Here is a 13,117-nt window from a genome sequence, read left to right as displayed (position 1 = left end):
ATCATGAATCAAGCCCCTGCTGTGCCCAGTTAACAGGAGCAACTCCCTGGCTGAGAGCAGATCGGGCTGGTTGAAGCACAGAGTGGATGAGGTGGAAGATGAGGTGGAAGAGTGGGCAGGGTCAGCTCACACTCAGCCTTGCACATCATGAAGGCATTGAGACATTTTTCTGACTCCTTGAAAGCAGGCGAGAGTGGTAAGGGGCAGGGATGGCAGCATATCTCTGAAGGCATTTTTTTTATGTTAATAAAAAAAATCTCCAACACACCCAAAAGAAGAGCTTATACCATCTATCAGATCCATCATTATCAAGACTTTGCTGCACTAGCTTTAGTTTTGTTGGTCCCCAGTGTCCAATCCTTCAGTGATAACAGCATTATGGTGATATAAGAAAATAACCACTCTTTCCGAAGTGCTTACTGAAGGATAATGGTGGAAATGACATGAGGTCTGGGATTTGCTTTAAATAGTTCAGCCACAACTATCCCTCCCAAGAAAAAAAGACAGTTGAGGCAATCGTGGCTTGTTTGAAAGAGAAAGAAATTGGACATATCACGGGCACGCGTTTCCTCGGAAGGCAGAGAGACCAGTGAGGAGGAGGTGCAGACCTCCAGCAAGAGGTGACAAGGCCTGGCCAGCATGGCAGTGAGGCTGGAGACGGATTCTAGGAATAGTTGGGAGGCAGTCCTGACAGGGTGTGGACTTGGGTGATAGATGAGATGCCTTCAGATTGGTCATGAAGGATCAGGAAGAGGCTGGAGTGGGGCTTCCCCAGAGTTAAGACTCAGGGGCATTTATAAAGCATGGAGAGGCAGGACCTCAAGGGCTGGACTGAAATGCTTCTGGCTCATACAGCAGGTCACAGGAGCCTTATGATCTGAGCCATGGCCACGGCAGGTCCTATGCAGAAACTGAACCAGGACAGGTGCCATGAGGGAGGCAATATAGTAGCTATGTCCTGTGGGTCAGAAATTCAGCAGAGCACCGTGGAGAAGGTCTGTCTCTGTTCCATGAGGTCCAGGGGCTGGAATCATCTAGAGGCTTCTTCACTCACATTTCTGGTGCCTGGGCTGGTGACTTGACTGGGCTCAGCTGGGACTCTCACTCCTATGCATGGCTGTCTCCACAAGGCTTGGGTTTCCTCCCATCCTGGAGATCTCAGGGTATTAGACTTCTAACATGTTATTTTGGGGCTCCAATAGCAAGTGGTCCAGAGAACATGGAGGAAACTGTGTGGCCTTTTCTGACTTAGTCTGGGAAGTCACACCAAAGCAACATGGTTAAGAGAAAAAATTTTAGGGACAGCCCGTGGCTCACTTGGCTGAGCGTGGTGCTGACAACACCAAGGCAAGGGTTAAGATTCCCTTATTGGTCATCTTTAAAAAAAAAAAAATAGAAAAATTTTATGTTATGGGTTATTTACCACAATTAAAATATTTTTTAAATTTTAAATAAATAATCAGCAAAAAATTCAAATATACACAAAAGTAGAGTGAGCAGTATAATAAAGCCATTTACACCATCTGTCAGATTCACCAATCATCGAGACTTTGCCACACTTTAACTTTCAATCCCCAGTGTCACTTCTGCTGTATCTATTAGTTACAAGCAAATCTCTCAGGTCAGCCCAAATTCGAGAGGAGGGGAATTAGACCCCAGTGCTTGATGGGATGAGTGTGAGAGAACTTGTGGTCATCCTTAGAACCACAACAAAGGGCAAAACATGGAAGGTTCCAGGCTCCATCCCAGGAATAACCAGGGGGCTGGCCCAACTCTGGAAGAGGTGACTCCAGCTTGTGGGGAAGACAAAGACCTCTTTCTCTTTTCTTACTCCTTCCTCCCTAACATTTTAAATACTTGTGTCGAGTGCCTACTTTATGTCAAGCATGGAGCTGCTTCCTAGGGACACACAGGAGAGTCAGACTAGGTTCCTGGTGCTACCAAGAGAACAGAGAGACAGGAACTATCTGAGGAGATGTGATGAAGGTCCCAGTGTCATGGGAACCAGAGGAGGCAGCTGACCCTGCCTAGAAAGTCAGAAAGTCCTCCCAGGGAGAGGGATGCTTCAGCTGAGTCATGCTGAATAGCAGGAGTGAGCCAGGTGGAGGTGGAGGCAGGGGTGGTAGGTGTTCCAGCTGGAGGGAACGGCAAGGCCAAAGGCCTGCTACATTCTAAAAACATGAGGCTCTGTGTGACTACAGCACCTGCACACCAGGGGAGAAGGTGGAGGAGATTGGGGAGGCCGTTCTGGGGTGGGGGAGGAGGAGTCTGAGTCATGGAAGTGTTCTAAACAGAGGAGTCACCTGGTCAGATCTGACTGCTGTGTCATGGGTGGAACTGATGGGAGGGGCAGCTGTTGTCTGGGGGCACTGGAGGATAAAGGTGGTTTGGACCATTCTTAGAGCCGGGACAGGAGGTGGGCAGGAGGGAATAGATTCCAGGGCTACTGGGAGCGGGTAGCAGGGACTGGCTGCAGGGAGTGGGGTAGGGAGGAAAGGGGCCAGAGGTGTGGGTGGTCCACAGAGGGGAGCGCCACACTGGGGAGACTGGTCAAGGTGGCAGCCACTCTCCCACCACCTGCAGCCCATAACCTAGCTCTGGCTCAGCCTGGGACCCTGGCAGCCCCACAAGGCAGGGCTGGGTGACCACAGGACAAAGTCCTTTCCCCACCCCACACTTGTTCCCAGCCCCAAAGAGTCCAGAATCCCATGAGGCTTCCTGAAGGGTGTTCTAGGCTGCAGTTTCAGGGAAATCCTGCTCGGGCTGGGGGCAGCTCCACAGGCATCTTCTCAGAAACACTTTCCTCCCACTCAGGCTGCAGCTGAAGCCAGCATAGTCAGATGGCGACATCTACAGGCAGCCTCCTGCCTCCCGCTGCCTCACTAGTAGGACACCCCAGTAAAGGGCTCCCCTGGGGTGTTCCCATAATGCTGCTCTCAGGATTTATTGACCAAGCCACCAGGCTGAGCTCAGAAGAGGCCCAGCCCCTCCATCCCCCCGTGCCAAAGCCCAGTGCAGGGCTGGCACAGCCCCTGGGGGCCCATGGACACTCTCCCTTCCCACAAGCTTAGGAACATGTTGGCTTGTTGATGACATTTTCTGTCCTGCCCCCCACCACACTTCTGTGTTTCAGAGGAAGGGTCTCCAGCAGCGCAGCTACCCCTCTACTCACAGAGCCCACATCCTTACCTCCATCTTGACGTCCAGGCTGTCCTGTGTCCCCAGCCCCGGCTGAGAATCAGAATGGCTCTTGCCATTCCTATAGTTAGTGCTCCTTTTTTTAGCTAATTGTTCATTTCCACCCACCCATACACACAGTCTTTCTGGTACTGGACACTCCCCAGCTCTTCTCGCTGCTTTCACTTCTACGCCGCCACTCACTGTTTTCCTCCTACTTCTCTACCTCCCTCTCTCTCGCTAGTTCCTCCTCGTCAGCTTCTCCCTTGATTGTCTATCCATCCATCTGTCTGTCCTGCCATCCTTTGTCGCTCATGTCACAGTCAGCCTGTGCTCCCCGAGGCAGGAGAGGGGGCCAGGCCCAAGGCTACAGGAATGGGAGTGGGGAGGTGACAAACAAGGACAAATGCCTAGTAGCCCTGGTAGCAAGACCACAGGGAAAGTGGGGGGATTGAGGCAGGAGTTCCTGCACTGCCCCCACCTCCCTCCATGGTAATGAAGAGCAAACCATGCCCACAGCCCTTCCAGAGGCTACTGCATGACCTTGCTCTCTTTCCCATTCCTGGAGGTCCCATTCTTGGAGAGTCTTCTCCTTGCCACCCAGCCACATTTGGCCAGCTCTCCCGCTGCCTTCATTGCAATTCTCACTCCTGCCTCCACAATGCCCCCAGAACCCCATCCCCAGACCAGCTCCTGTGCTTCACTCCACTTGCTCCTTTCTCCCAGACTAGCTCCTGTGCTTCACTCCACTTGCTCCTTTCTCTGGACTGGCTGCTCCTGGTCTCCATTGTGCCCAGTGTCATGAGTCTCTCAGCCCCCAGCTGGATTGGACCACCCCTGGAAAGCCCCCCCAGGGCACAGGGTGGATAGAGAAGTAGCAGTGCCAGGCATTCCTTCTGTTCATCTGCTGCAAGGAGAGCGGGGGTGGACAAATGCAGGTGGGCGAGAATCCTTAACTCCAAGAAGAGTTAAGATCTGAGATAGAGTAGGCTTTGGTGAGTCCCTCCACAGACCACTTTTCCAGGGGTGAGGGTAAGTAACGTAACCCAGCCTATTTATTCTCTTGCCAGCAAAAGTCAGAGCTGGTACCCCAGTCTCCCCACTCCCCCTTGCTCCTGCAATTTCCCAGACCAAGGCATGCTTGCTTGTAAAATGATAAAGTCAGGGGCCAATGGAGCAAAGACACTGACCAACAGAAGTCAGTAAAGGTTCACCCATCCCAGAGGGAGCCATTTGGAGTGCTGGCCACTCACAATTCAGAGGGACACCAGGCTGGGGACCATTTAAGGGCATTTAGTAGCATCAAGTAAAATGGAAACAAAAACTCTAGAGGTGAAAGGTGAAAATTAAATCTATAAGCTTAATTTTTCCTCTCTGGTTAAAGAGCCCAAACAGCTTGGTTTTTAAAATTGTAATTTTCCTTGTGTTCCTTCTATTTTTACCATGTTCCAAAATGATGGGAAATTGGACTGTATGAGTATATATATCTTGACTCATAACAGCCAAAGCAACATCAAAAGAATTAACAGAACTCTATTTTATTCTGGGCAACAACTGAAAAAAAGCCTTCTAGCTTCCTTTTAGCACCACCAACCTCTCTTCTCCAGTCCTACCCACCCCAGGCCAAAACTGAGAAACAGAAAATTTTCACGATTATTTCTTTCTGAAAGCCCAGTATTGGGACAATACCTTTAACTTAGTTCAAATCCTGGCCCTACCATGGTATCATAGGCATTTTTTCAACCTGTGGACCTCAGTTTTATCATGTTAAAAAGGGGGTAATAGCTCCTTCTGTTATTCTTATCAGACCCCAAACACTCCCCTTTCCACCTTTCCTTCCCCCAAATCTGCTCCTCCTCAAGGCCCAGCTTACCCATCCCAACCCACACTAAAGCATTAATGACTTAATATTTGTATTTTCATTTTAATAAGTTACCCACTGGAACAATTCTTATAACTGAACTATATCACCCCCGGTGCAATGAGGTACAGCTCAGTTAGCAGGGGTGGGATGGAGTGGGATCTTCGGTTCCATCTAGGTAACTGCCTAGACCTTTTTCCCAAAGCTAGTTCTGCATTTATTGTTAACACAGAAGCTGGTTTTACAAGTTGGTTTTAAAAGTTCAGTTAAACAATACAAAATCCCACCAGGCTTTGGCACTGAGTGTGTAGAGACCCTCACAACAAAAACCTTCCCTTCCTTTTTCTTTTCAGGTCCCCACATCCAGTTAACACTAAACGAGGACATCCAGTATGGTTAGCAGCCACCGAGAATTTGCAGAGCACCATACTTTTCTTCTGAGTGGACTCTTGTCTTTTTTTTTTTTTAAGATGACCAGTAAGGGGATCTTAACCCTTGACTTGGTGTTGTCAGCACCACGCTCTCCCCAGTGAGTTAACCGGCCATCCCTATATAGGGATCTGAACCCGTGGCCTTGGTGTTATCAGCACCGCACTCTACCGAGTGAGCCACGGGCCAGCCCTCTGAGTGGACTCTTGAACAGCCTAAAATCTTCCATGGCCAGATAAGGGTGGTGAAACAAAGGTTGGCCTAATCTAGTATTCTAAGGACTAAAGAAATCAGTATTCAAACCAAAAGAAACCAAATTTCATTTTGCTTCATTTATTTACAAGTTTTACTTAAATATCTCTAATTGTATGATTAGAAAATGTGTCAAATACGAACCTTGGTATATGGCTTAAAATACAAATGCCAGTAATTATTTAAGAACGTGGTTAAATAATTGTTCCAAGCAAATGTGAGATAAGAAATACCTTCCAGGAAGCAAAGTCTGGTGCTTGAGGAGTAAGGGACAGAGCCTGAGTTTGCTCAGATGGTTCCAGGACAGTCTAAACATGCCTTCCGCTAGGCAACGTGCTCGGCAGCTTGCATCACAGGCTGTACCACCAGCCTTTATCCCCAGCTCCGAGGCTACACCAGGGCTTTTTCTGCCAGTGGAAAGAGTCACACTTCAGAAACAAATGAACCACTTTAAGATGAAAGTTGGATGGCTCAGTTCCAGGATATTCTGGTTTAACCTGCGAAGTTAAGGCTTCCCAAAAGCTGTCAAATGAAGATAGATCACAGGGGCTGATGGACAAAAGAGTCAAGCCTGACTCATTCTGAACACATTTTTTGGTTCCATAATAATAACTCGAGTTTGAGCTGTTTATATTTCACTCATGTTTAAAAGGTGCCAACTCCATTGTATCTAAGCTGGACTTTACCCCATGTACCCAAATGTACTTCTGGGAAAAATATGTTTATATAAAGTTCACCTCAAAGTTTACACTTTCATGATAATAAATTAACTTTAATTTTACAAATATCTCAGAAAGCTGAATCTAAATAACTTGATCTAGCATACTAATTTGAATTTAGAATACCATCTTTTCTATCCATTTTGAGCAATCCCCAGAATCTACAGAGCTGTACTATTTATGTATAAAACAATATCTAAATTATGTCAATATTATCAAAAGTTCTTACCTAAAATGATACATATGCAATTTTAAGCACCAAAGCATACTTTCTTCAAAAGTTACATTCAAAATATTAAATGTTCAATCTCACTTTTTAGTTCATTTAAAAAGTCTCAATATTGAAATCTCTATATGAAAAGAATGATAAATACTTTAGAACCTGTTAAGTACCACTAACCTCCTCTCAAATCCCATATACCAACTAGAAAGCAGGGAAATCTATTAGGCAGAGGAAAAACAGATACATTTCAGGACCTAGTGAGAAGTCTGTGTTTTCTCAGCTGTCCCACAAGTTACTGAATCAGATACTTATGTCCCATGCTAGGCTCTAAAGGAGGATTCAGACACTCTGTACACTGGTAAAAATGCCAAGGGTACTCCAGGGCTTAGCTGGCATAAAGAACAAAGGATACAGAAAATGTCAGATAAGTAGAGTCCTTGGTTCTAGCAACAAACCTTCACGCTAGCAGAATGGTAGTGATCCATATTTTATTTTTGAGTTAAGATCTAGGACATCAGAAGGAATACTAATGGTTTCAGAATAAAAGGATCAAGGCTTAAGTGCCCAAAAGAGAATTTTTCTTTTTTTTTTTTTTTAAAGATGATCTCAACCCTTGGCTTGGTGTTGTCAGCACCACACTCAGCCAGTAAGCGAACCGGCCATCCCTATATGGGATCCGAACCCGTGGCCTTGGTGTTATCAGCACCGCACTCTCCCGAGTGAGCCACGGGCCGGCCCCTCAAAAGAGAATTTCTCAGATGAATCTGCATCACTAAACAGTTACTCTGGAAAATGCAGAGAAACATCCCCAAGCTAGAAATACTCCAGACTTGTCAGACATCAATAAAAATAAGGAAGCCAAAACTAGTTATCTGCTTCTCTTTTCAGTGCATGGCATGAGGGGATGAGATGAGGACAGGGACCAACTAATACAGTTCAACTATATTGAAGGATTCTGCCTGATGTGGTACAGGAAAACAAAACTGTTGGTTTTCTGGGACTATATTTGTGTTTCCATTTACAGACACATTTCCTGTTGTTCAAATGCCACAGCAACTCATTATATGAAATTCATCCCCCAAAAAGGATCCACATGATTGTATTTTCCTTTTTTTTTAAAGATGACAGGTAAGGGGATCCTAACCCTTGACTTGGTGTTGTCAGCACCACACTCTCCGAAGTGAGCGAACCGGCCATCCCTATATAGGGATCCAAACCTGTGGCCTTGGTGTTATCAGCACCACACTCTCCCAAGTGAGCCGTAGGCCGGCCCCACATGATTGTCTCAAGTATATACAAGGACTCTGCAGCCCACAGAAACCAATACAAGTTACATTTTTATTTTTGCCCCAACTCCTATACTAAATATGGTCTAATTAATTCTTGAGGAGTAGCAACAGTAACATCCCACAGTCTAGGGGCAAGTGTTACATCTCATAAGTCTCATACCTCCCTCTTTCCCACTGCCTCTCAAGATGCAGAAAGCCTCGGTTAGTTGTTGTTTGTTAAGTCCTTCATGTTTTCACCTCTTCGGATTAAGGCTGAATCTTAAATCCATAATCCACTGAATAAGCTGTGCTGCGTAAACGTGTCACAACTGCCATATGTGATCACATTTTCTCCCTTCCTGCAACCATCAGGGAAAGGTTCTTTCGAGACAGTATTGCATCAGCAGCAGCAGCAGGGTGAGGGGGTTCAACATAGCAGAGGTAGAAGGGTTGTATTAAGTGGAAGTAACAGAACAATCTTTAAGAGGTATAATCCGAAAGGTTAAACGCTATGAATAACTCTCCAGAGGCTAAGCCCACGGGGAAATTTTACTAATGCAGGAAAGGCCAGGAGTTGAGGCTTAGATACAAGTTACCTCCAAGTATGGCTCAAAGGTACAGGAGTGGGACTCAGTGGAGGGGACCAAAAGCTGCACAAGTAAATTCAGCTGGTCTACAGACCTAGACCCTTTCATCTGCAGCTGAAAACCAAAATAAGTCATTCCAAACATTCTCATAGTAGGCCTATTCGCAAGTTTGAGGATTCAGTTTTAAAATAAACCAAAACAGAACTAGTATGCAGCATTACAAAATGTTTTCACAGATTAATCACAAAAAAAGTTAGAATACTGCATGGAAAAATATCCTGTAGTGTGCTTTGTAAACCTAGGCTTTAGTAATTAAAAGAATAAAACAAATAAAACTCTTCATAGTCTAGAAGTCCATGATTATGAATTCAGGAGAATTGTCAAATTTGCAGATTTTGCAGCAAGACTTCAGAAGATACTGAAGTTCTTTATTCTTAGAATCATGATTAAACTTATCCTTTGAATGCTCAGGCTGACACCATTTAACAACGTCATTATAAAAGGACATGGGCCACGTGAGCCAATTCTATGATCTTTCTGCTGTGCTCTCCCTGCTTAGAAATGTTGACCAAAACATGTAGGGACATGAAATCACTGCTATTGTTTTTAAATCTAGGCTGTTTTTTTCCCCCTCATGCTAGTCAATTATTTAGCAAGCTACATCTGTCTGCCCTTTTAACACTAAGGTTTGAATAGCCAGTCTAAGAGTGAGTGAGGGCTGGCCAGTTAGCTCAGTTGGTTAGAGGGCAGTGTTGATAAAACTAAGGTTGAGGGTTCGGACCCCCGTACTGGCCAGCCCCTAAAAAAAAAAAAAGAATAAGTGAAAATATTTTAAAAGAGTATTTATGTTAACCTTGGCAATAGGATGGGAGACTCTTAACCCCCCTTGTAATAGGCGTCAATTGAGTCTGAGTTAAAATACACCACAGTAACAGTGATATCATCCCTGTACATCCTTGCCAAGTCCTCTGGCAATGTCAGCATCGCTGCCAGCCGCTCCGGCTCCACCTCCCTGTACTCGTTGCTCCCAATGGCGTGTCTAATCAGATGTGTGGCTGCATTTTGGTCTGCCACATGGAGCCCACTGGCTTTCCTCTGCAGCAACAGGCTCTGCATGAGCCCTAGGTTGGCGGGTTTCTGGGCCAGATCTGGTTTATGCTGACCCGGTTCAGCCAGGTGCCCCACCACCAGCCTCACCACATCCTCATTGCCCAGCATGTCCCACAGGCCATCTGAGGCCAGCACAAGGAATTTATCCTGGGGCCTCAGCCTGTGGTATGTGACCTCAGGCTCGGCGGTCAGGTAGGGTGGAGTATAGTAGTGTGGGGGAGTGAACTGGTAAATGTTGAGGGCCTCAGTATCAAAGCCCCTCTCTAGGACGCTGCGCTGCAGCTCTTTACTCCACTTCAGCTGGACATCCCCGAAGGCTCTGCAGGGCATGAGGACACCTAGCAGCCTGTTGTCCATGATGATCGTCCTGTCCTCTGACTCAGGGTGCTCCCTCTTTAGCCGGGACAGCTCAGCCTGGTTCCAAACATTGTGGTCATGGGTGAGAGGAAGACAAGACCACATGCCATTGTCCTCCTGGACACCAAGAATGGCCCGGCAGTCACCAGCATTTGCCACGTGCAAGTGAATTCCATTGACATGAGCCATGCAAGCAGTTGCCCCAGAGAAAGCAACCTGGAGTGACAGGTTCCTTGTCATCTCATCTTCAAGAGGGGCCTGGATTTCCAGTGAGATGTCAGAATCCAGTCTCTGGAATGAGTACATTAATGCTTCCTCAATGCTCAGTCCCATTCCCATGTGCAGGTCAAGTAGTTCCTGCCAATAGACACGGAGGTGGTCAAGATGTACTGACGTGACATCCTTATAGATACTGTCCCCCGGATGCTTGAGCCACTGTAGGATGGGCAGCAGGGGCTTCATGCTTTCCATTGCTCCCTCCATCTGCTCCAGGGTCTGGTGGGACATCAGGGACACTGCCACATAGTAGAAGAGCCTCTCGCTCACGGCTTGTGCACATGCGTGACCACCATGTCCATCAAAGATGCCAAACATCAGTCCGCTGGTCTGCAGACAGGAGGCTATACCTCGCCGGTCCTCCACTGGGGAATTGGCAGCCAACTGGTTGCTCTCAAACCGCAACACTGAATTTGGGACTCCACTGTCAACATCAAGAATCTTGTGGACTGACTCTCCAGCTCGAAGCACTTCATTTACCTGCTCAGGGCTGAGCTGCAAGTGGAAATCATCCTCCTCCGTCGATGTGTGTCTGTGGGCTTTCCACAGATTGAAGCTACCACATGCAGAACTGTTTTTTAGGGTGAGTGGCAGCTGTGAAAAGAGTCTCCATTTTGATTTATTCCTATTTGAGACACATCTTGAGTATAAGCGTTTGCCTCCTTGTAATGTGGCAATGCTGTTCCTTGCAGAATTTAAGATCCAGTAGGACACAGTACTTGACATTCTGACACTACACCAGCAAATTGTTCCTTCAACAAAAGGGGATTTTTTTTAAGCCTGAAAATTAAAGAATTTAAGAAAGTTTCAAATTTAATTTCTTAAAAATAATGACTTCTGAAAACATTTAATTTGCTAATATCCTTAGCAAAAATTCAAAACACTAAATAAGTCTCCCTATGCCCCATTATTACACATAAACACATCGCAGAAAGTTGGAAAACAAGTTTTTACACATTCTCTGCTTTTACAGAGCCACCAAGGGCTTCACTCCTTCCTCCCAGCTGACCCAGAGGCCCCTTTTCCTCTCCTTCCCAAATCCTTCTCTTGCTAGAGGCTAGTGTCTAGCTAGCCTAGCGTTCACACTCTCCCCAGCAGACTATAAGTGTTCATTTAAATATCTGCTTCCCCACTAGTCTATAAGCTCCACAAATTCAGTTACTGTGGCTCTCTTATTCACCAGAGGCTCTCCATTGTCCAAACCCTGTGCCTGGCACACAGTAGTTCCTCAGATATAGACTAAATGTGGTATTTTCAGAGGCCCAATAGCATACTAGGTATGACTCTAGTTGTCTAACATCAGACACACCACTTCACTTGTCTGAGCTCAAGTTATCCACTGGTGTGATGGGAATACTAGTCTCAAAAGGTGTTGTGAGAATTTAGTGAAATATGACCCTTCCACTCAAAAAACACTTGCTGTTTGAATGTTTGTCTCCTTTTTTTTTTTTTTTTTCCTTTTTATCTTTTTTAATGACCGGTAACGGGATCGCAACCCTCGGTGTCGCGCCCGTACCAGGGACCGGCAACGGGATCACAACCCTCGGTGTTGCGCCCACACCGCACTCAGCCAGTGAGCGGGAACCGGTCTCCACATGGGATCCGAACCCTCGGCGGGAGCGGCGCACTCTCCAGTGCGCCACCGGCTGGCCCATCCTTTGAAACTATACTGAACTTAATCTCCGATATAACAGTATTATTAAGAGGGTGGGAAATCCGACTATGGTATTTGAAAGGTGAGACATTTAAAAGGTGATTTGGGGGCCAGTCTGTGGCTCACTTGGGAGAGTGTGGTGCTAATAACACCAAGGCCACAGGTTTGGATCCCATATAGGGATGGCTGGTTAGCTCACTTGGGAGAGCGTGGTGCTGACAACACCAAGTCAAGGGGTAAGTTACCAGTTATCTTTTTATTAAAAAAAAAAAAGTGACTGGGTCATGAGGATTCTGCCATTAATGGATGAATGAGTTAATGGATTAATGGGTTATCACAGGAGTGAGTCTGTAATAAAAGCCATTTGGCTCTCTCTATCATGGGCCCCTCTCACCCTGTGATGCCTTCTGCCATGTTTATGACACAGCAAGAAGGCCCTCACCAGATGTGGCTCTTCCACCTTGGACTTCCCGGCCTCTAAAAGAAATAAATTAAAATTTCTTTTCTTTGTAAATTTGTCTCAGGTATTCTGTTATAGAAACAGAAAAGAGACTAAAACAAAGGTAGATATTATTTATATCACTGGGTGTATACTCCAGTCATTCCATACATATTTTTTATATAGTTGTAGCCACAACTTGGAATCTGGCTTTCCTGTTAAGAGCATGTTTTTTTTGTGATATTACACTTAATAAATATGTTTAATAAATATGTTTCAGCATAAACAATCACAATTTAACTATTCTCTATTGCTGGGAACTTAGAGGTCGTTTCCATTAACTTGCAATTTATAAAACACCAAACTGCACTGTCTTATGTTACAACCTTTTCCTTACTTAGATTTTATCCTACTTATTTCCCCAACAAGGAATCAGTGGGTCAAATGGTGTAGACTCATTGCCAAACTGATTCCCCAAAGCTTGACATCTTTCTCCACAAGGGCATGAAGGGAACAATTCCCTAGTACCTTCATCAGCCTCTAGGTGGTATTTTTCCTTGGACAAAAAAAAAAAAAAAAGCTGCCTTTTTATAATTATCTTTTCTCCGGTGATCCAGGAGTTGGAGCGTTTCCCACGTGTTTTCGAGTTTCGTTTAGGAATCCTGCCCTCCCCAGGTTTGTCTGTTGGGATCGCGAGAGCTCCCAGCACTGAGGACCGTCGCCTTACCCTACATATCACCCCTTTGAACTTGGGGGCAGGGGAGG

The 13,117-nt window shown here is 45.9% G+C and overlaps 1 protein-coding gene across 1 annotated transcript; it reads right to left on the bottom strand.

Annotated features, from left to right (window-relative positions):
- Nucleotides 1-9,323: 9,323 nt before the first annotated feature.
- On the bottom strand, nucleotides 9,324-11,018 carry PDP2 (pyruvate dehyrogenase phosphatase catalytic subunit 2). Its single transcript, XM_008574135.1, has one exon. It carries the CDS (start codon nucleotides 10,983-10,985, stop codon nucleotides 9,393-9,395), a length of 1,593 nt encoding a protein of 530 aa, XP_008572357.1. The 5' UTR covers nucleotides 10,986-11,018; the 3' UTR covers nucleotides 9,324-9,392.
- Nucleotides 11,019-13,117: the final 2,099 nt, after the last annotated feature.

Source organism: Galeopterus variegatus, unplaced genomic scaffold (genome assembly GCF_000696425.1).
Source record: "Galeopterus variegatus unplaced genomic scaffold, G_variegatus-3.0.2 Scaffold999, whole genome shotgun sequence".
NCBI classification, from domain to species: Eukaryota; Metazoa; Chordata; class Mammalia; order Dermoptera; family Cynocephalidae; genus Galeopterus; species Galeopterus variegatus.
Note: the sequence above shows the minus strand (reverse complement) of the source record. Positions and strands in the feature narration are given on the sequence as shown.

Bases quoted from the DNA above. Each gene is read 5' to 3' on its own strand.
- PDP2 (XM_008574135.1), bottom strand. From the start codon at position 10,985: ATGTCAAGTACTGTGTCCTACTGGATCTTAAATTCTGCAAGGAACAGC.